Raw genomic sequence first — 23,695 nt, 5'->3', positions numbered from 1 at the left:
GACACTGTGACCCAAGTCTGGAAACTATTATCCTACACCATTTATTTTGGCTTTATAGGTGATACTGTCCACTTGAATTAGGGATTTCTGCTGTATTTTTAATACTGTAGCGGTGGATTCATATTTGATTTAGGACCACAGTACTTGCAAGGTTGGTTATACATCTGTGTTTGATGACATTTTCAGTAGTGTATTGTGTATAGAATCACAAATGACAGCATAAAACCTACATGATTTCAAATCTACAAGCCAGAAGTAAACATTGAGCATAAAATAATTTTAAAATCACATTTATCTTTTAAATTGTAGAACAAACCATGTCCCAAAACCGTGGGTCTATGAAAGCTATTGATCAAAAATGAAGTTTGGATGTGTAGTCATTATGGTAGGTAACTTAAGAGATTAATTTTTTGGGTGTTCTGTAGGTAAAAAGAAAAATCCACTTTTTTACTAATTGTAAGAGCACCATGTTTGGAATGCTTTTAGTTTACTTTTTGAATTTCTGAGTAAAGAACTTAATCCAATTTGGGCTTCTAGTAAACTTGGCATATACATTAAATTGATTACCAGATGCATTGTGCAACATATGGCATTGTACAGCCTTTGTGTGCTTCATAGTATTTTCTTAAATTACCGTCATTTGTTTTGATTCCAAAAATGCACTTGTCTCAGCTTTCTAGTGCTTTGGACTTAAATGCAGGCTTTCCAGTGCTGAACAGATGTGTTAGGGTTTCACATGGAGCATTTATGCTTTTGTGAGTCTTCCTCTTCGAGTTTTCCATACACAGTATTGTGTCAGCGATAGCTCAGATGTCTTCATTTTGGTATGTACATTGATTGCCTAAAATAACCTTCAGAATTCTAAGAATTGTACATAATCAAGAAAAACACAGAAGCAACACAGTTTTCCCAAAGGTACTGGCCCCAAAGTGAATCATATATGTTTTCTTTTAGGTTAGAGACAGACAGGAAGGATGGAGAAAATAATTCCTTTATGGGTGACAGCAACAGTCAAGCACAGTCCTGTGTGCTTATGTGACCCCCTGTATTTCCATGCTTGAGGCAGTGGTGTGAATGGACATAACACTTCCTCCATGAAAACCCACAGAATAAGGTGCTTGAGACATTAGTATGTAGTTTACTTCTGAGAGGAGACTGCTTGAGTTGATTTACAAAGCATACTTTTAAAAAGTTATCCTTTAAATTACAAACAGTTTTAGAGAAAAGGGTAAGAGGACATTCTGGGACAAGGGATTTATGACCAGGAGGGCCAACTGCTGCCTCTTCTGCTCAGGTAGAATTGCTCTCTTTACACACATTTCCAGGCCTACCTGTGTAGTCTTTTTATTCTGGGAGATAAAAATATTATACTTTTGTATAGCATTTGGACATCCTCTCCTAGAAGGCACTGTGTAAGTGCCAGATACTGCTGCTGTGTGTTTAACAGTAGCAATGTGTGTTCTGATCAGTATTTTAAAATCAACAAACGCTTTGTGGGCCCCTGGCTTTCTGTTAATTGGCCTTTACTTTGATCACTGAAGACCAACAAATGCAGTTTAGGAGTTGTTTTGCTACCATTTTTCTTCAGTGGAAGCTGAGGGGATGAGTAAGTACATCAATTAAGTCCCTTACTCACCCTCTGAGCTACCCTCATTGGATAATTAAAGTGGTCTGACAGAGCAATACACTAAATTCCCTTGCACCCCCTTCTGTTGCTCTGAATACATCAAACAAATGAATATTTAGGCCTATTAATGCTGTTATTTTTTATTAATGCAGAAAGCAGAGTTATGATATGGGTATATAATTTCTTGTTGAAACCAGTACTGAGTTGTGTGGCTGGTCACAAGCAGGACTGATATAACCATGTTTTAATTAGCAACCCTCACTAATATATCCAGAGCTAGTAAAGGCCTCTCCAAATAGGGTTTGGCCTTCCTTTATTCCACAAATAGTTTACACAGCGTGGACAAGCAATTATTTTGCTTTTCATTATGCCACTGACTCTTCAGCTTTCAGTACATTCTCAGCTAAAGAAATGGCATGAAATTTCCTATAATTGTGAGGGTTATAAAAAAGAAGAAGAAGCAAAGAAAATTCTAAATTGTCGTCCATTCACATCTAAGGCCTCAACTAAATCCAAGATATCATCTCTCTGTTGGAGAGGAGTCTTTTTCATTCATGGAAAACCAAGTGTTGTCCTGTAAATTTCATTTTTAAAAAAATCACAGAATATGCTGAGTTGGAAGGGACCCTCAAGGATCATCGAGTCCAGCTCACAGCCCTGCACAGCACCATCCCCAAGGGTCCACACCATGTGCCCAAGGGTATTTTTCAAATGCTTCTTGAGCTCTGCCAGGCTGGTGCTGTGACCACTGCCCTCGAGAGCCTGTTCCAGTGCCCATCCACCCTCATGGGGGAAGAGTATTTTTTTAATATCTGCCCTAAAAAAAAAAAATCAAAGTGTAAGGAACTGAATATTTAGAAACTTATGTACCTGGTTATGAAAGCATAATTATAAGAAAGCGTTCTTGTGTAACGAGCACTACATATCTGTCATACAGTGTTTTAATGTCTACAGTAGTTATTACCTGAATATTTCCATTCTGTGAGCAACTGCCATTCTTGAAACTGATTGATGTTTATGAATAAAGCACTTTTATTATGTGTTGCCAACCTCTGAGGACTAATCTTATAACCTGCAGTGCCTACAAAGGAGTGATGATACCTGCTCTTTCTGGAACTAATCACATCTGAAGAAAGTGAAAGGCTGAAAACATTGTGGGTTTTTTCTGGAAAGCTTTAATTGCATTGTAGACTATTCTACTTCAGGGTGGTTGTAGTGTTTTACCTGACAAAAGTGACATGGGGAGGAAAATAATTTTACAGGAAGAGACATGTTTGAATATAGGCATCTAACACTGTGAAGTGGCTTGGCTCAAGGCAGTGAATTTATTTGTGAGCTGATGAAACTGTGGTCTCAGTTTTTCATTGTCTGGCTGCAAAACAGTCTTCTGATAGGGCATGCTGGTTGCAAAGTCTTCACTGGCCTTTCATTAGTTTGTTTTGTGAGTTTGTGCTCTGTCCATTCTGACCAACAGATCTGCAATTTCAGAGAAGAAAATGTACAAGAAAAAGAAAAGAGAATGCTCCTCCAAGTGTTTATCTTCTTAAAACCACACTGTCTTGCTAGGGCCTAGAAAATCTTTAATCATGCTTTTAAAGTTTTTCAAAGGAGGAAAGCTGTAAGAAAATATTACAGGCAAGTTAGTAGTAAATATTGCTCAGAGAGAACTCAAGGTTTGTGGAGGTTTTGTGCATTATTTAATTTTTTTCATTCTTATCCTGCCTCTGTCCCTTAGATCTATAAAGGCATAGTGCCCTCTGGCTCCAGTGGGAGCTGCCAGAAAATGGGAGCTTCATGTGCCTTCTTCTCAAAATACAGCAGAGAAAGAAACTGATGCTAGCCAACACTGGCCTATAATGTAAAGTCTGAGCTCAGCTTGTAGGAGCAAGTTCAGCTGCTGACACTAAACTAACTGCTCAAAGCCCCCAGTGACTATATTTGTGCTTTGGAAACCACCTAAAGATGGAAGATTGCTGCTCCAAAGACCCATCAGGTTCTGTCTCAAAATTAAGGCAAATCTTGAGCTGAAGAACCCTCCCAATAAACTGTTTTCTGCAGGTAAAGTGAGAACCCAGAAGTTCTCTAACTCATAATTTGATCACCAGATTATAACTCGTCCTGCAATAATCACATCCCATCCAGCCCTCAGGATGAACATCTCTAGGTTTTGCTCTTGATCACATAAATCTTCGTCTGCCCAGAAGCTTTTGTGTCAGAGTCAGAAACAGCAAAGTGAAATTCTCAAAGGGCCCCCATGCTTTGCTCCTTTTCCCAACCCTACCCTGGTAGCTGTAGCCTGCTTCCGAAATATCTCAGAAGACTCTGGTATGGCGCTTCTTTCCAAATGATGACACAGCCCACCAGCTTACAGGCACATGCAGATCCCCACGAACAGTCAAGGTAGGTAGTTTCCATTTATTGCTGGGAGGAAAAAAGTGTCAAGTAACTTCCTACTCATCCTATGGCAAGCAGAGTAGGGCTGTGTGCTTCAGCTACCTTAGGTATAGCTATCAGTTCTCCTACTCTTGGTTGTGTGAGTCTTGAGAAATGGGAAGTGTTGAAATAAATGGCTATGATACACATAGTGTTGAAATAAACATTTATTTTAACACATTGTATGTGATGAGCCATTTATTTTAACACTTTTCACTTGAAGTGTTGAAATAACAGGTTTTATCAGGGGACGTGTCATCCACTGTTTTATGTATATGTGAATATGGAAATACATCTACTGAGTGTGCATGTATATATATACTCACACAGATTATATGGATATGTAATAATACTGTGCTAGATATGTATGTAGACACTAATGCACAGGCAAGTACAGTGTTTTCTGCTCAAATTGAGTCTTTTGTTTCACAAAAATTTGTGTTTGTGACATATTTTTTAATATATCTATGTATCTATAAATAGATCTAAGTATATTGGTACATAAAATAAAATTGTTTATTACTACATAACAGCAACTGGATGAGATAGATAAAATAGAGGGATAGACAATAAAATAGATAAACCTCAAAATAGGACAATTATTAACTTGAGTTATGTAAAGCAAGGAAGATATACTTTATCTGAGCTTTCTAGTTGTCTAGGCCTGTTTTCTTTAGTTTGCCATAGTTTCTGAAGTTCTGCATCCCTTTCTGTGATGGACTTCTTAGGCAAGTGGTTATTAAACAGGACAAGGTATGAGTCAGGTTTTGTAAATGGCCTGAAAAGTTTTTGCACTGCATTTTTCAGTAATTTTGGCTTTTTAAATGCAGTGTAGGAACCTCAATTCCCTGCTCAGCAGGCAGTCGTGTCTTTTCCAGTATGTCCTTACTTGTACTAAATTGCCTTTTTGCAGTTAGAATTATGTATGTGCTAAAGCGCTGGCACAGCCATGTGGGCACACACACCCCTCCTGGTTCCAGGGTCGTGTTGACCGGGGTGGTTGTTATGGAGGTTAAAACCAGCTCAAACAAAGGTAGCACTGCCGAGGCTGACAGAGGCAAGACTGCCTTTGAACAAATCTGTAAACAGCCAGAACCATTTCTACCACACTTCAGGTTAAATGTCAGTCTCTGCATTGGAATAAAAGGGCAGCAAGCGAGTAGTGAACTACTCACGCTTTTGAGGGGAAGGATTGAGTAGGAACTCATTTGTCCCTTTGAGATGGCTACAGTGATCTTATCTGGTAACTGGGCAATATTTTCTAAATGTTTGTTGGCTCTTATGCTGGTCTATTCACCTGTCCTTGTCCTTGTATTGTGTCAGGAACTTCCCCTGAGTATTAGCACTATTTTATTACCTTTTCATTGCTGTTGTATCATTGTGTGTTTTATTGATTAGCACTGGCACTCTCTGGGCAGCAGGCAGGGTTAGTCCTGGCCAGGGAAGGGTTGCAGTGCAGGAGGTGCCAGACCTCCTGCAGCAGCACCAGCCCCGCCACACTGGAGCAGCTGACTCAGGCTGGGCAGCAAGAGCCAGGCAGTCAAGGCAAAGAAAGGGCTTCCTGAGCACCCAAAGAACATGGAAAGAATTCTGTCAGACAATTTCCAGCTCCAACTCAAACCAAAGTAAAAACCATGAGTGAAATTAAATAATGAACGTGTGATGAATTGCAATGAAAATGCTTTGCTAGGTTTCATGCTGACGACCAGAAGTATTGACTTTTTGTGAATCTGTAGTTTTCAGTGAGAGAATGGCTCTGTTAGGAAATGTTTAACCACTTCTTGCAGCATTCACAAAACAATTTGTATCTGTCCTCTTGGTTTTTCCTCCTGAAGCTTGATATGAGTGAAAATTCCCCCAGGTCTCCATGGATAAATAATATTTATAGATAAGAAAAATTTAATTTTTCCCTCTCTCTTTCTCTGATTCTAGCCTTTTTTAATTGAGAGAATTCTCTGATGAGTACTAAACATTTATTGAATGAGAACTCTGGTGATTTTATGAATTTTCAGCTGAAAGAGCATAAATAATAATTTGTATTATTTAAAAATGGTAAAATTAAATCCTAAAAAGGACGCTGATTTTTCTCTGTGATTATGGAAGTTCAAGGGGTTTTTTCTATTTGAGTACAAATTTTTTTTAAAGGAAATATGAAGCAAAATTATTGCCTCTTTTTTCACTCAGAGGTTTGATTCAATTCTGTATGTATCAGAAACCGAATCACATCTGATGTAAGCTTTGAAATTAAGAGGAAGGGTCAGTAGTTATCAGAAGAACTATTGGCACACTATCAGTCTATCAAGGTAGTCATAATATCCTGACAAAAATCCTGTCAGTTGATAGGGTATCAAGAGCCTGCTATAGCAGAGTTAGATAGAAGTTCCTTCAAATCTGCAGAATCACTAACTTTATTCTGAAGTCTTGTGACAAAGTCCTGACTCCTCTGTAGTCAGCAGAACCTTTGCTATTGATTTGGTAGAGTTGGTGCATTGCCCATCACAACTTTTGATCAACATGAAGCCTTGAGTAACCATTAGTTTGATGGTGTAGGCTGACTCATGTAGAGATGTTCCATAAAAGGACTATTCCCTTGAATTCTCCATTGGTACATGAATAACTAAAATTTTCAGTTGGAAATAGCCAGAGCCTGAGTAAATAGTACATTATTGTTAGTGATTTTGGCAAATGGCTATTAATGAGTAATTATGGACTGAAGGACTGACCAGGCAGGGAAACAGATAGGGAGTAGTGAGAAGAGTCATCTCTGGATCTTCAGAAGTGCTGGGCTCTGCAAAATTTAAGCTGTGGCAAGGTTCATCCTGCTTTCTGGGAACTCCCTGTATTTTTTACTGCACTAAATATTGTGTGTCCCATTTGCAGCTCTCATAACAACTGTGGATAGTCTTTCTCTCTAAACTCGTCTGTTCACTGGGTTTTCTTCTGCATATAAATGCATTCTCTGGTCATTTTGAAGGATGTGTCTGCTACACTGTTTCATTAAACTGCCGCGTTATCAGGTAATTGTTTAAACATAATGCCATAGCACTATCAAAAGGAAAGGTGAACTAATGGCATTTGCAAATGTCAGGGATTATCTTAACACTTTTATTATAGTTTATAAAAAGTAGGTTCAGGGCATTCCATGGCAATTATTTCCACAGAAATTGGTTATTTAAATAAATTGCTAATTATCTGGATATGACAGTATTGAAAACCCTGCTAATGAGTTATTTGATAAGTGTAGCTTATGGTGGCCACCTACAGGTGGCAGAAAGAAAGAGCGAGCAGAGTGATTGCCGTCGGAAGGAATGCGAGGGAAATGGTTTGTGTGTAACCTGCAGGTTTCCCTGGACTGTTTGCAAATGCAGAACATGCAGTACTTTGATTGCCAGTACTAGGCAGCATATACACTATGCAGAAAATGTCTTAACAATGAATTATGTTTCCTGGGCTTTTTTCCTGAGCTCCAAACTTTTCTACCTACTTACTTTCTGAAGCATTGGATTGATACCTATGATGCCTGAACTTTTCCAGACCATTTTCCTTGTATAATGCTTTTCATCCAAGTTTATTATCATTGGGTTCTTTTTTCATTAGCATGATTAATTTTAACAGTCTGGGATATAACCATATCAGTTTTCTTCCAAGAAGGTATCTATAGAGGGAGGAAAGGTGATGTTGCTTAGATTTTGGGCCTTACATTTTTTAGAAGCACAGACTTTAGTGGTGACTTATTAGTAAAAAATTACGTATCAGCTGCTTCTTCTTTGTAATATTCAGGCTCAGTGGTTTAAATCTCAAATTTGTAATATAATAGAATGCAAATTAAAAAATGATTTTACTTGAAAATGCACAGAGTGGGGAAAATTGACCCAAATTCATTTTTATTCCATCTAGTATCCATAGAAACAAATATTTGTTTGGGTTGATATACTGTCCAAAGAAATGAGAGTTTGCTTTCCTTTAAAATGTTTCTCTTGCTCATAGAGAGTTTGATAAAGACCACTGAGACTGTTTCACGATTCAGTCTCAGTAGTACCAGTCTGAATTGACTCTGTTGGCTGTTTTTTAATGGACTGGGATCATCTTTACTTAAAGGCGTCATTAGAGCTACCTCATATAGGCATTGAAAACTTTAAACTCTCAAATTGCTCCAATATATTGCAAGTGAGAATGTAGCCCAGTATTCAAGATGTCTGAGATTATTTTTCTCCCGTCAGTGGATCACTGGGATCAGAAGATCTGAATTGTTTCTGCTAGGAATTCCCAAAGCTACTGGGTGCTTGAAACTCAACACCAGGCTTTTGAACAAAGTTTGGCTCTCAAGCTTCAATCTAGTGAACATTTTTGGTGTTTGACAGGATCAAGTCCTCTCAGGACTCCTAGTACTTATGAAGTCATAATAAAACATGTGTCTTCTGGCATTGGTGAAGGGTGTTTTACTTCCTAAGGAAAAACAAACAAACAAATAAGCAGGTATATTGTCTTTCATCAGTTTGTCATCAGCCTGCTATCCTCAGTGGGCAAGAGCAGCTCTGCCCACCTGTGCTGATGAGGGAGAGACATTTGCTTGATGAATGTTCTGCTTCTGCTTCATGTTGTGTTTTCACTATTGGATTTCTTTCACTGATAGTCTGAAAAGTCTTATTTTCTATGAAACAAAACAAAACAATAGAGAAAGCCAAAGCTTTTTGTTTTAAGGCAAGAAGAAGGTCAGGGACTTTCACATCTAAAAATTATTTCATTGTTTATGTCTTTCCATAGTAGCAAATATTTGTTCCATAATTAATGAGACCTGAAAGAGTAGCTTTCAACAGAGAGTAGCATGTCATCTCCATGAGGTATTTTTCTATCTTTCATTTTTCTATCTCACTCACCTGCCGGAGGTCTTGATAAATGGACTTTGTTTATTAAATCTCATTATTTTACAGCAAGATAAATGATAGCCACATCTAGCATCTGGTAGCAGCTGCAGCACTTCTATCAGGAGAGTACCATATCAGCAGTTTCCTCAGCTATGGGTGCTTAACTAGTGGAATTACAGATCCCAACGTGTCAAAGTATGTGGTAGATGCTTATCTTTTAGTATGTGAGCTGTCTTTCAAATGCATGCTGGATTTGGATCTCAGCTTCTTAAATACCATTGGATTTATCAGAAAACGTTCTGCAAATTCCCACTACTACTTACAGATCTTTTAAAAGTTGGCATTAAATCTCCTTTATTTCAACCTTTTAAAAACTCCTTCTCCACAAATCTCTATAATGGAATTTATTACCTTCCTACATACTTTTATGAAGATGCAGGAAAATAGAGATTGTTAGTCAAATTGAGTGTTCATTTCTTGGTTTTTTTTTTTGCCTTCTATTTTAATAGCTTGGCATTACTGTTGTTTCTATTGTTTGCATTGGTTTATTGGTTTTTTTCTTTAATCTGGTGGGTTGTTTCACCATTTCATTAGGCAGTCGGATCTCTATCACAAGCAAATCACATTGTATTCCAACCCAGAAGCTTTTGTTACAGAGGGGGAAGCTTCTGAACTGTTGATGAAAAAATGTTAGGGAGAACAGCTTCAGCTTATGTTGTGCTTGTTCCATATGAGTAGGCTAATAAAAAAAATGCTGGGATAAATGGTGAGACCTTAGTGAACCCTCTGATTGTCATTACATCCATTTATTTACTCTCATCAGAAGCACTTCTGAAATGTTTTTAAATTCATTTGGGTGAATTATAAATGAATGGAATACTTTTGCAATCATACCAATTTATCACTAATTTACTAATCACCAATGTAAGTAATAACTCATATTATGAATATCAAATTCAGCTAGTACTAAGAAGTACCTGTGTTCCATAATAAGTTCTAAGTCTCATTGCTAATTCTGCTAGACTTCATTGAATCATATGCTTGATTTCTTTGGGCTGAATGAAAGCCTTTCTGATTACCTATTGTGCTGAAACCTTAAATAAGCTGTCGTTTGGTCCTTTTCCTGAACTGACCACTGTACAGAGACAGTCATTTAAGTGAGAAGGGGGCTAATTATATATAAATATATATGGGAATATTTTCTTGTGGAACTCTTTGCTACAAGATATCTTTAGGGCCAAGGGTCCACAAGGCTTTAAAACCCATTGAAAGCAAATTCTTAAGAGTTGTATTGGGGTTAGAAGTATATAAACCTTCACGCCTCAAGGCAGATTGGGAAGAAATTTCCCTGTAGCCACATGATTTCAGAGTTACCATTGTCTTTATTTATTCATCTTTCTAAGAAACAGCTACCTCATCACACTGAGATTCTGGAGCTGTGTTAGGCTGAAAGCAGTGTAGCAAGTCTGATGCTTACTTCTAGCTTCAATTTCAAAAACTGAATATTTGAAGAATTTCCTGAACTACTGTTTCTTATGAGATTACTTTCAGTGGTTTTGGCTGTGTAGTGTATGTTTTGGCCTGTATGCCTTCCAAAAGACTTTATTTGTAAATCTGTCAGAGCAAACAGCATGATTTCTTTTTTTTTTTCTCCTCAAGCATATCTCTAAGACTGGACCATGAATTGTGTCATAATATTTGCTCTTTGGATGCTTAGCAGTGATCCTCTTTTAAAGAATTGTTCTGTTCCTTTCAAACACATTACAGTCAATCCAGACCAAACAATGGGAAATAGTTCCTGGTGTTCCAGGGAAAGTTCCTGCTCACCTCCAGATACTTTCTGTGATCTGTTCTGTTGGGATCTTAGATTCTTTAAAGCAGTTTTGATGAGATTTTACATTTTTATCTATCAGGCTCTAGTTTTCCTGAAAACATATCAACAGTGCATCTTGGGTTAGGCTGTCGCTTTCATGTGCATAAAGTTTAGTTGCTGTTACCTCATGCAGTACTGAGGGGGAAAAACAGCCTGACAGCCACAGCCATACAGGTCCTCTGGGAGTGATGCGTCCTCTCTTACACTGTTGTTGCCCAATGATGGCATCAAATTCTCCTAAAGCTTCTCTAAATTAAGTAGAAATTTTAATAATGTGGAGGTTATTTAGAGAAATCCCAACTAGCCTCAAAAATAACTGGAAGTGTCATCTATCTACGCTGTCCATCATTTAATGAGCAGCATCTGTAGGCATATTTTTAATACTTGCATACCATCAGTAGAATGTAGTCAAAACAAATGCACTGCAGACACAGTGTATTAAGAGTTTAATCATAATCCTCTAAATATAGCAGGGATTGTCTGACTCAACCTCTATGTACCATTTGAAATATGAGCTCCAGTTTTGGAGATATTGCCGTAAATGAATATACTTTTTTCTTTTGAGAATTTGACTATCATATTAATTGTTAGAGGAGGCTTGCTTCAAGAATTTTCTTAATCTACAGACGTGCAGAAGGGGAAACAAAATACTAAATGTCAAGTGCAGTGAAATGGCACTTTTAAACAATTTTTAGGTGAACATAAATAAATGAGACATTTGCTCTTAGTTGGACAGCATTTAGGTTCAAAAAATCAACCTGATTCTTTATGTAGAAACATAGATCTCTTTATCTACAGTGTACTGTATGGTAAAGTATTGCTTTCTGTCTCAGATATTGTTAGTCTTTGTTTTGAGCATCAGCTAAAACAGTCAAGCTAGCTTTGCATTGTTTATCCAAATGTTTCTGCCATTTTCTGTATTCAGCCGCACGCATAAATTGCTGTACAAGCATTGATACCACTTGCAACCCACTTGGTGTCAGTTTATAAATGAATATAACCTCTGCACCTCAGAATTGGATGTTAGTTCCTGGTGTTGCTGTAGCAGGAGGGATGTGCAGGTTCCATCAGGGCCAGCTGGGATGTTGCTAACGCGGTGTCCTGGTTTCTGCAGGAAATGCTATCCGGCCCGTCGCCCTGCGCGCCGTGTCCGCCATCGCCCGGGCTCTCCCAGGATTTCCCATCTTGGCCACTGGAGGCATCGATTCTGCTGAGGCTGGGCTTCAGTTTCTGCACAGTGGGGCTTCTGTCCTGCAGGTACTGCTTCTTTCTTTAGAACGTTAACGTTCAGGTAACTGTGATTAAGATCGTAATGTGGCTTCCTTTCAAACATTCGGATAGTGTGGAGTTTCTACCATTGAAAGGAATTTTCATGTTTTTCACTTCATACTGCTTGCTAATAAACATTCATTTCGCATGGAGGTGGAGGAGGAGCTGCCAGAAGAAAGCTTTTGGTGTTCCAATACCAATCTGGGAAAAGGCTAACCATGAGTTTGTTAGTACTTATTATCTCTAGCTTAAATGATTTAAAATTGAAACATCTCTCTCTCTTGTCATACAAACCAGGTTGACACAAAGTTTAGCTCGACCTATCTGTTCTTCCTGTATTCTCAGTTTTTCTTTTTTGCAAAGAGCCTTCTCAAGGTGAGAGGGCTTCCAAAGAGCACTACGTTGGTCTCTCAGGTAGCCACTTCAAAGTAACTTTGGTTTATGAGGCATCTGTGTCCCCTAGGGATGTTCATTGGAACAGGAGGTGTAGCTCTGCACCCACTGCTGAAGGGCTGGTGCTGCACTGGACTGAGGTGTCAGCTGCATTCAGGAGCCAGGCTGTTTGCATTGCCTGAGGGTTGGTTTGAGCTGCTGGCCTCACTGGCATGGTTGGTGTGTCTCTGTCATGGAAGGAAGCCTTGGTGGCCTCGTATTACAGGCACCAGGAAATTGGCTGAAAATCAACCCCTTACCTCTGCCAGGCATGTCAGGGCACCATTGCAGCATACATGTTAGACTGGCTGAGGAGCAGGTGGTCTTTATGTCCCATTGTTCCATTGTATATTGTTACATTCTGGTAGATGTTCATCCCCTTTATCTGTGGGTCCCACCATAGACAACAGCAGCTGTGGAGCCTGTGAATATCGGCTTTGTGTCACTCCATGGGATGACTAGAGTGGTTTCATTCCCACAATTCACTTTGACATTGAAATTAGATTCAGTGTGACCATCCTTTTTACACAGCTACAGTGACTGCTGCGATTAGTCATTTGTTTGCTGTTTCACCAAAAAAAAGCCAGCTCAATATTTTGGTCTGGTTGGTTTTTTAATACACATCAAAGTTAGCATCTCTGGGAGCTGAAGCAGAAGGCTGTTCCTTTTTTATAGACTTGCTATGTTCCTTGGATTTATTAATACCATTTCCTTTTTTTTTTCGGTTGTATTAAAGTGATTCAAACTTTTCTTTTTCATGGGCAGATAAGAGATTGGCCTTTTGTACACAATTGTCTGAGAACTTCTTCCATATAAATATTAAGTAATGGTGCAAATTGCAGGGCAGCATTTGTCTACCAAAAAAGATTAGGATTGGCAAGGATTGTTTTTAGTGCTCTAGATGCATTTAACTTGTTATTGCTGATAGAGCTGCACTTTCAATGGCTTTGTCTGCAGCAATGTTACATGATCTGAATTACACAGAATGAAATTATTTTCTGTTCTATGTGTACTGTATCTGTTTCTGGATGACTAAAAATCAAGAGGTTTAATGTCCCTTTTGCACTTCTATTTTATATAGATTGTGTAGCTATGTTTTATTTTTTCTTTTCCTGTTGATTTGTCCCAATGGTAACGGGAAATTCTGAAATATAATTTCATGCAGACATCCCAGTCAGTGCTTGAGAGACTATTTGATTTACAAGACATTAATTATTGTTTTCTTTTTAGTAGTAATCAAATTCTCTGAAACTGGCTTCCACAAATGACTTGGATCTATAGAGATCTTTTTCCCTGTACAGAACAATTTCTCTTTTCAACAAATTTTTCCCAGAGATGCTGAAAAAAAGTCTTATTTTGTTTTTAGGTTTCACCAGTTTAACATACATCATCTCTAGAACTGATTTTAAACTCCTCTGGATCAAAAATATCCTCAGTTTGAGTGGTTTATTTCTGTTTCACTAAAGTAGGGAAGTAGTTTAAACTGATCTCAGATAAATAAATTCTAAAGTGGCTGTGTAGGTAAGGATCTGAACTAGTTCCAGTTGCATCCATTTTAAAATAACCTTTAGTAAGCTTCATGCTAGATTGTGAATACAGGCCGTAAGTCTTTCCCTTTATGATGGGAAGGACAGATGGAAGGGAGAAGGAAATGAGTAATCTGTATAGAAAGTTGTTAAAGAAATGCACTTGCTGGGACTAGACTGAAACATATTTGCTTCTCAGATGAGATACATTGTAATAGAAAAAGATGGTCTCATCTTCATAGGTCGCCTTTGGACCCTAATTAGGGTAATGAGGATCATTTCCATTGTTTTCCTTCTAAACAAGGTCATACAAATAGCCAGCTAATATTCTTTTCCCTGAATCCCAATCTCACACATGTTCTTCATATCAAATGCCCAACTTGCTTCTTCAGCAGCCACAACCTCTGTTGTGTACAGCTTTGACATTCACTTCTGCTTTCTCAGTACCGACATGCAGAGTGAGTACAGAATTTGTAGATAGCATCAAATGAAGTGATCTACTGAATGATTCAGTATTTAAGATGCACTGCATAGCAAGTCCCTGAGTTAAGCAGGTAGAAGCTGGGACTGTAGTGAGGGAATTCTGTATGTGTGTGATAGCCTTATCTAAAGTATCTGCTTTGCATACTGTTGGAGGTGGTTCTGGAGAGACACGCAGACTGACACACCACTGCACATCTTGTGATCTGACTTCACATTTCCAAAGCCACGAGGATGCCTTATGACTGATCCAGAGGCAGGAAGCAAGCAGCCTGGGCTTTGGTAGTGATGGAGCAGCCTCTGTGCTCAGCTGTGCCAAAGAGGCACAGGGGGGGCTTAAAAATGGGCTTTGTCACTGCTCTCACCACCCTGTGGCCCAGCAGTGCTTGAGAAGGGCAGGGGCTGCCCAATCATCCAGCATTCCACATGGTCCCATACTGCAGAGCAGCTCAGGCACTACTGATCTATCCATGGAGCCCAGCTCGAGAGCCTGGGACAGCAGCACTTGCTTGGCCACTGGGCTCCCCTTCCTTGTGTCCCAACAAGTCTTCTCTGCCATGGCAGCAGGACATTCATGGCCTAGGATAATAGGGAGGCTTTGTGTGAGTTGATTTAACTGCAGTGTAGCATATCTGTTAGAGAAAAGGTTTATGAATAATAAATGTTCTTCCATTAAAAGCAAGATCAGGTTTTCCTCTTCGGATATTTCACCTGCAATCAGTTCTCCATTATTTTTTCCCATTGCTTTTATTTTTAAAACATGAGGATTTATTTTCCATTTGCAAAATCATCATCACACAGGAATGCAAGTCAGGAGACAGGTGGTAAGCCATATTTTGCTGTATGCCATAACCACCTCAAGTGGTGTTAAGCAGGTATATTGGGAAATGGTATGGGGAGATAGTTTCAGTAATCAAAATATGGCCTATCCCCTCCTTTAGAATATGGAGGACAACATCTTAGTATTGTTGTGCACAAAAAGGTTTGGATGTTAGGAACTTTGCAGCAGGTATGGAAAACAAACTAGGTTATTGTACTCAGTAGTAGCTGGGCTGAAGATTTTAGACAGCAATTCAACAGAGTATTCTTCCCCTTTATGGACTTCAGAAACACTTGCAAAAAGACCCCACTTGTGTTTTAATTTCTCCTTAAAGATGCTGAAACATTTCAGTCATTCTTCAGCTGATTGCATAGCACCATAGTTTTTTAATGTACCTGAACCTACCAACCCTTTTTCAGTACAGGCATGAAAATTTAAAAAACAAACAAACAAAAAAACCCAAAACCAAAAAAAACAAAAAAAACAAAACAAAAACAAAACCCCAACAATTTTAATATGGAGATAATCCTGCACTCATTGGGGGTGGCAGGAGCTCCAGAAATGTCTAGAAAGCACCTTTCTGTGATGCATGTCATTATTACAATTTTCCAGTGAAGCTGAAGTATTTTATTTGTAATTTAAGTAAGCTTTTTTTAAAGCCCCAATTTATCAAAATTAGATGCATATCAAAATATTTTGCATGTTTTGCAACATGTATGTGATTTACCATCTCACACGGATGGTTTGTTAGATTTTTGCCAGGTTTTGAAAGAGACATACATTTTTTAAAGTCATCTTGCTGCAGGAAATTAAAATGGGAAACAATTATAGAAAATTCCAGTGGAAAGAGAAAATGCATTATGGAAAAAGCAATAAAAGCATAAAAATATTAAAGTAAAAATCACTTCACAGTAGCCTGTATGATTCAATTGTAGATCAATATTGTGTAGTTAATGCATTAGCAGTAGAGCATTAATTTGCAATTACAGCAGGTGATCTGATCCTCTGTGTTCTGTCCATTGACATAAATGACCTTTTGTTGAAAGAGATTCTGTAGTCATTATTTCTAGCAGATGTAACTAAAAAAAAGAGGTAGAACAAAGGGGTACTTTCTAAAGTATACTTGCTTCATGGTAGAACCTTTCAGCATTATACTCTGGTATGGAGTACTTTGTTCATCTGGAATATTGGTCGTTTTCATGTAAAGAATATGGATTCCTTTTCAAATAAATGTCTTTTCTCACAACGTATGGAGGTCACACATGTCCTCTGTTGCAGACATGGATGTCTGTAAGCAATGATTTAAAATCCAGCCATGATTTAAAGTCCACTCATGGAATGCTGCTTCTCAGTGGGACAGCCTGTGGCTTTGCCCTGAGCCCTTTCTCGGCTCCACCTTCATCCTCCCTCGTCCCCCTCTTGTCCTGGCTGGGCTGCAGTGCCCGGCAGTGCCGTTCCTGTGGGTGCTGTGCTCTTGTCCTCACCGCGCTGTGTCCAGCCCATGTGCCCCTACTGCCTCCAGGCCTTGCCCCGTGTTCCTCCTCACCTCTCAGGCAGGGGAAGGAGGTGGCCGTGTGCCCAGAGCTGCCATGAGCTGGATCTGCCCCGTGCCCTTCCCTCCTGCCCAGCACCACTGTGGGTGGGACCTCGGGGATCTGAGGAAGAACAAAACCATTCTGGAAATGGGACAGCCCATGACGGGAAAGCGTTAGTGATGAGTTTTAGCTCTGTAAGATAAACTCTCCCTCCAACATGAAACACAGTGGTTTTTGTGAGACTGCTTGTAGATTTTTAATATTTTCAACAAGACTTCTTGTTGGTACCACTTTGGAACAAAAGTCTCAAGGGATTCAGGATGATTTGATTATTATTTTTTCTTCAACTGCCTTTTTACTGAAGCATTTAGCTGAGAGATTTTTATAGCAGCAGGATGGCCCTTTGTGTGTGAATAAACAGGCTTTTCCATCACAAAATCATGGTAATTGATCTATGAGACAGTATTTTTATTGTATTTGTGCAAATGTGAAACCTTGTAAGGAACTCCATAATTTTTTATGGCTACAGAACTGCAGAGTAGAGCTCTGGTTCTCCATGCACTTCATTACTCTTCTTTCTAGTCCATGTCAGTGTCTGTTGAAGTCAGTGAAGACTCTGATACTTTAGTTAAGGGAGGATTAGATCAGGCCAAAAAATTCTCAGCCTGGAATTACTATTTGTGCCATTTCATGCAGAGTGAAGAACTAAAAGACATTCAAATCATGGGAGTGCAGAGCAGGGGAGTGAGGGAGCTGGCCCTGTGATTTGAAATTCCAGGTTATGTTTCTACTGATAACCATTGGGAAAAAAATACTCTGTCTTGCAATGAATAGCCATGATTTTGAATGCAGACAAAGAGTCCTTTGTCTCAGGCCTGCATGAGGAGAATGAAGTCGGGCGGATTGCTGCAAGTCTCAGGCAGACACAGGGTGCCATGGGTGTGGCGGAGCATGGCTGTGCTTCTCCTGCCTGCGCTCCCAAAGAGCCCACCCTGCCTCTGGCCCCTGCCTGTCCTCACATGGCACATGGGGGGACAGGGCTGCAGGCTTTGCTCTGTGCCCGGCAGAGTGCTCCAAGGGCTGCTGAGCCCAAGAACAGGCACACGTGGGCACCAGCTGGACACGTGAGGTTTCTTACACAGGCTGTGGCTTTAGGGGTAGAAGAACAAAACCTTTCTGTACAAAGCTGTCCAGGACACTGAGAAGTTAAGGTGCTATACCTAACTCTTCTCTCGTGATTAAAATAGATGAGGGAAGAATAGGTTGCTGAATGAAGTGTCAGGCTACTAAAATGATACGAGACAAGATTCAAGGGATGGTACTTTAGACCCACCAAGATTTTGAGGAAAAAAAATGCCACTTAAGGCAAAACCACTTTTGAGATGTAAGTCCTTTGATTGAGATAAGTGTAGCCTCCTGTAGAAAGAGCAGTTTTTAGACTGTATTTCCAAAGAAACTTGATAGGTATTTGTACATCCATTTGGGTATCTTCCATCACATTTGAGCTTTTGTGGCCATTTTCACTGAAACTTGCCAAAAGGGAGAGTGTTTTACTCTAACAAATTTTGAGAAACAGAAAAGGCAGAGGAGAGAGAGTAGCTGCATTCCTTCACTGTAAGCACAAGCACACTATGAGCTCACCTTTATTAGACCTCTGAGAGCCCGCATGGGACAGCACTGTGTCAGCCACAGGAAAAGCTTTAATTGGCAGTCACACCTTATTAGATGTCAGAGAACCCAACCAGGAGACACAGAGCTGCTGGAAGCCAGATATCATTAGCTCCACTGCTCACAGAGCCACGCACTGAGAAAAGTCTTCAATGGATACAGCAATGAATGGAGTGGCCCTTCTCTGCAGAGATGAAATTTGCAGTACATGCAGAAACAAAAGAGGGAACAAAGTACTGTTTGAACATGTCGACATAAAATCCTAAGAAAAATGAATGTGAAAGAGAGAAAAGAGTTGGGACAGACATATCCAAGCATTCACTTCTGAAAACATTTCATTATTTTCTATTTTTTCCTAACCCAGTGCTAATTACAGAAATTCAACCTGTTCTCAACTGTCTGTCTTTGCTAATAAAACAAAAAGTAATTAGAGGACTGCCACACTTGCTCCTTTACAGACTATTGGGAGAGAAATTGCTAATTGATAGTGAGAATCTTCTGTGAGAATTTCTTTTAAAGAAAATCAGAATTTGTCAAACAAAAACAATCTATAAAGTGTTTTCCTTTTAGTAGTAAAAAACCCCATCAAATTAGAACAGATTTTCTTTATTGATTCTTACATGTTGTTTTTGCCACTTTTTATGAAAAGTTGCAATATTCAAATCACTACATTGTAAAGTTACAGACTAAATTCAACACTAATAATGCCTTTTATTTTGTGCAGTTTTGCATTAGTTCTACATTTGGAGCTGCTTAGGGGAATTATCTATTAGTTTTCCTTTATTTCTGCTCATTTCACCAGCTAGTAAATGAAGTCTGCATAGATAGGATTGTTATTTCATAAATTTGTAAGAATGAATTAAAGCTCATTCTGTAACAATTGCTATTTGTCATTCCTGTAATGAATTCTCATGCAAAGTAGTTTCAACTATCACTGTATGGTAGTAATTATTTACCAACAATTAGGTCTCAATTGAGCATCAGTTCAAATGCTGTCCTAGCAGTCATTCCCAGCCTCTGCAGGGGATTTGTTCTCCTGGGGACAGAGGGTCTGCTCCCCTTTCCTGCCCTGCCTGGGTGTCCACCCTGCTCCTCTGGGTCTGGCAACACAGAATTCTGACTTTCAGAATTGAGGGGATGGAAAGAATAATTGCTTTGGCAATATATTTTTCTCCATCTCTCCCAAGGATCCACAATAATGCTGGTCCTTTGAAAGCCCAGTAGTGCTGCACCCCTTTTTGATGGGGATTCACACTACTGATGTGGACTTGTGCTGCTGCTCTCTTGCATGAACAGGGGCAGAGCTGTTCTCCATATGGATAAAGCACATGGTGTGAATTGACACCAAGTGAGTGTTGTTTAAAGGTTACAAAGTAAATGCAACATGGAGCTGACTCTTCACAAGAGGCTTGGTTAATTGTTGATTAACCAAATTTTAGGCAAGTTGTTTTACTCAGCTCGGGTTGCTTTCAGACATGAAGCTAGCTCTGTTGTGGATTGAGTTCCCTTGAGTACGTGTGGAGGTGACTGGAAATTGAATGTGAAACTGTAGCCAGCTCCTAGTTGGATATTGAAAATAAATACAAGGCAAGATAAGCATAGTGGAAAATGCTGTTTCTTCATTCCTTTCTGCCATCTCCAATAATTACTTGGGAAAATTCCTGTGGGGTTGTTTTTTTGGGGGTGGTTTTTTTTTTTTAATGTTATATGTGTTGTAACTGCAGGGGACTTGTTTTCCAAAAAGGGAGAAGGTAAAACATTCAGTATTGCAAAGCTCTGTCATCAGAGAAGTTCTTGGAAATGCTGTCAGTCATACAAAGAAAACACATGTTTAAGAAATTTTCCTTTTTACATCATAGCAGCTTTGTTGATCTTTCAGGCAGAGGCTGTACCTGGCAGTGAAAGGAGGAGAGGGGAAGCAAGCAGTGGAAGAGGCTGTGCTCAGGGAAGGCATGGTCCTGGAGCCCACGCTGGCACAGGAATGCACTGCTGTGCAGCTCAGCTGGGGCTTGGTGTTGGGCTAGCTGCAGTTTGGTCACTGGTCTTTTGCTTTTCCCAGTGGTAGAAAAATGGCTGTTCTGCTCAGGAAGGAGGGAGCAATAATTTTTTTCCTGTTACAGCACAAGCCCCCTGACACAGCTTGATGTGACTGATGAGGGGTTCTTTTATCCATGCAATTAGAACAAAAAAACAGAGAAAGCATTGTTTTTCTAAACTGTCATTTTGGAAGCTGGCAGTACATTTAAGAAAGGGTTTAACTTCCTTCAATATCATCAGTTATGTTGCTGCTTTTCTTGCTGATATTTATTATTTGGATGGAGATTGGTAAAACAATCCCTAAGGAAATGTGGAAGTGGGTTTTTATCTCCGACATGAAGGACTCACAGGGTCAGAACTATTTTGTTCACATGAATCTCACTCTTCAGTGGACACAGCAGTTGCTGCACGGATTCGTACAGGCAAGCTGATAGAGGATGAAAGTAATTTTAGCTGAAATATAATGTGAGAGTACTAGAGGGAAAGACTCACAAGGATGAGGGGTTAATCATTGCAGGACTGAATTGAGGTTCCAAGATAGAAAAATTGCTTTTCTGTTTGATTTTGAGAGGTCTGCAGCTTTCAAAATTCTGGTCACAGGAGGATGTTCCAAAGTAGATGGTTCTCATTAGAATTTGTTGAAAATTTCTTTGAGGGAATTGTTGTTCATTGACAAATTTCATTTAATCAGAATAGATGTCAAGTTCCTGCTGTGTCTGATTCAGAGTGTCCTGGGATGAACACTGAAGGTCTGTCCTGGATCTGTTAGGCATTAATGAGACCAGCTTTTGCCTGTGATGAGGAAATAGTTATTCTGTCACAGGGAAGTTTAAGCATGGAAAACTTTTCCAGTTTAGACTGATAATCAAAATTCTAAAAACGTGTGGAATTAACACATTTAAAGACAAAAATATTATTTGGGTGAATCAAATCTGTTTCAATCTTTTTGCAACATATTTTGGTTTTGACCTTTTCATTCCAATTAACTTGGATTGCAAAGCAGACATTTTCAAGTTAAATGGAGCCATTACATTCCATGTTGTCAAACAGCACATATTGGTAATTCTGAAACTCTTTTCCACATGATTTTCAGAACACCATTCTTTTCTGAAAAGCATGCTTTCCTAGAAACACACTCATCTCTGACAAATACACCTTTCTAAAATTGGGATTACAGACCAACTCAGTTCTAGAGATGATGGTGTTCCTGTTGGCTTGCTCTCAGAAAACAAAAACTTAAAAACACTCAAACTGCTGTGTAATACTTGATTGCTTTTATCATCAAACTACCAGATCTGAGTGACTTAATTGGGATCTGCTATAGAAATTTCTTTGGAGCTGAAGTTTATGGCTTGTGGAAGTGGGTCAAACAAATCTACATCTACCTGACACTGCTGGTGGTTGTCCCAGCAGCTGCAGAACCACTGGGAGAGTTCAAGGATTTCACTTTCCAGAACAGTACTTTCAAGACAGAGGCAAGACCTTTGGGTGTAAATAATGAAATATGATGTGATATTCAGCATGTATTTAAAGATAGTTGTAGAACCTCTATGTGTGATTGGACTGTTTACGCAGGGGAGTTAGTTCATCTGCTTCCAAAGCTATCATTCATTTTGTAGATCTGCAGTACAATGATACAATTTGCTATACATGGCTGATTATGAAGCTGTTTCCCTGACTCCTCAATGCTCAAGGCATGTGGAATCATATTTAGGAAAGATGATCATGATCAGCGCTTTTATCAGTGTGTGTGCCCACCTACTGCAGAAAAGTTCACTTTGTAGTTCCAAGAACTGACAGAATGCTTTAGTGAGATAAGGAAATACAACCATTCCTCTAGGGGTGGTTGACAGGAAAAAACCCACAGTTACCTCAAGGAGCCTTCTGAAAATTCTTGATTTATTCTGCATTTCCTCTCTCAGAGACATGGGATACGAAATTGCATCGTTCAGGGTCCCTCGATAAGCACCACTTTCCCACTCCCAAACACCCAGTTTAGCTATTTAGATCGAAGATACATTAATTGGCATTGGAGAACTTAAGGGGAGGGAGGAAAAATAGGTTTGAGTAGGCTAGGAATTAATGCATTGGATAACATTCCTAAAGGATCCCTTACAGCGCTCTTATCTCCTACCGTGCCCTCATCTGATAAGTGCCTAATGGATTCTCAGCTTTTTTTCTCCTTCATCGTCGGCCACTCACAACTGCCCAGGGTTGCTGGAGTGCAGTACATGAACAAGATCTGTCTTGCAGCCCCCAAAATCAGATTCTTTGAGGTCTCTCTGCAAGGAAGAGTAGCCTTCCCCTTGGTGCTGGGGAAGCTTCTCTGTAAGCCTGTGTCACGAGGCTGCTGTGGCTTCAGCACACAGAGCTGTGGGGCTCTTCCTGCCGCCCAGCTGCTGCATCCATATTTCCCTGCCTGCCTTGATGCTCCCAAAGTGCCAGCTCAGCTCTGCTTGACGCCACGTCAGCATTTTGTTGTCCTGTTGTAGAGAGGATCCAAGCTGTGGCAGTGTCTATCCCATAAGGTTGTCTTGCATGGGCTGGAGACCTTCTTCTCCTTTTAAGTAATTTTGAGCTCCATTATTTACTTACATTAGCCTGTACTTTGGATTAGAATGACGATTTATCTCAAGATTGTCTGATGAAATTTCTTGAGGTATAGAGGTATAACAAAATATCTGAAATACTTCACTGACTTACTGAGACCCACATGGTGTAGGACTATCCAGTCTTTTTTTTTTTTAATAGATTTCTTAAGCCTTTTGTGAATGGTGGCATGCTTTGCAGAGCCTGGAGTTATCAGTATCTTTGAGTCTTTCTTCTATGTGTTATCCCTCAAAGTGTCACTAGTAAGCCCTCTGCTCATTAGCACTTTATGTCTAGGAATCAGTAAAAAAGACTAGGTGGGCTTTTTTCCCCATAATTCAGACAATTCATAGATGAAATATTTCAGTCCTTCAAACTGGTTTCTGAAAGCTATGCTAGACTCTGAAACAAACAGTGGTTCACTAGCTCATGTATATTAGTTCAGTCGTAATGTTTTAAAAAGCCTATCAGCTATCATCCAATTCAGTTTTGCGTCGATCCAGTTTCTGAAGACTTGTTAAGTAACATCCCATCTGCTAAC

The 23,695-nt window shown here is 39.4% G+C and overlaps 1 protein-coding gene across 2 annotated transcripts in view; it reads left to right on the top strand.

Moving 5' to 3' along the window:
- DPYD (dihydropyrimidine dehydrogenase) overlaps window positions 1-23,695 on the top strand; it is a 332,821-nt gene that overhangs the window by 259,566 nt on the left and 49,560 nt on the right. For both annotated transcript variants that reach the window (XM_030953352.1, XM_030953353.1), the window contains one exon: window positions 11,913-12,055. In XM_030953352.1, the coding sequence (XP_030809212.1) occupies window positions 11,913-12,055 (143 nt within the window). The remainder of the gene's footprint in view (window positions 1-11,912; window positions 12,056-23,695) is intronic.

Source organism: Camarhynchus parvulus, chromosome 8 (genome assembly GCF_901933205.1).
Source record: "Camarhynchus parvulus chromosome 8, STF_HiC, whole genome shotgun sequence".
Lineage (NCBI taxonomy): Eukaryota > Metazoa > Chordata > Aves > Passeriformes > Thraupidae > Camarhynchus > Camarhynchus parvulus.
This window is presented reverse-complemented; position numbering and strand designations above follow the sequence as displayed.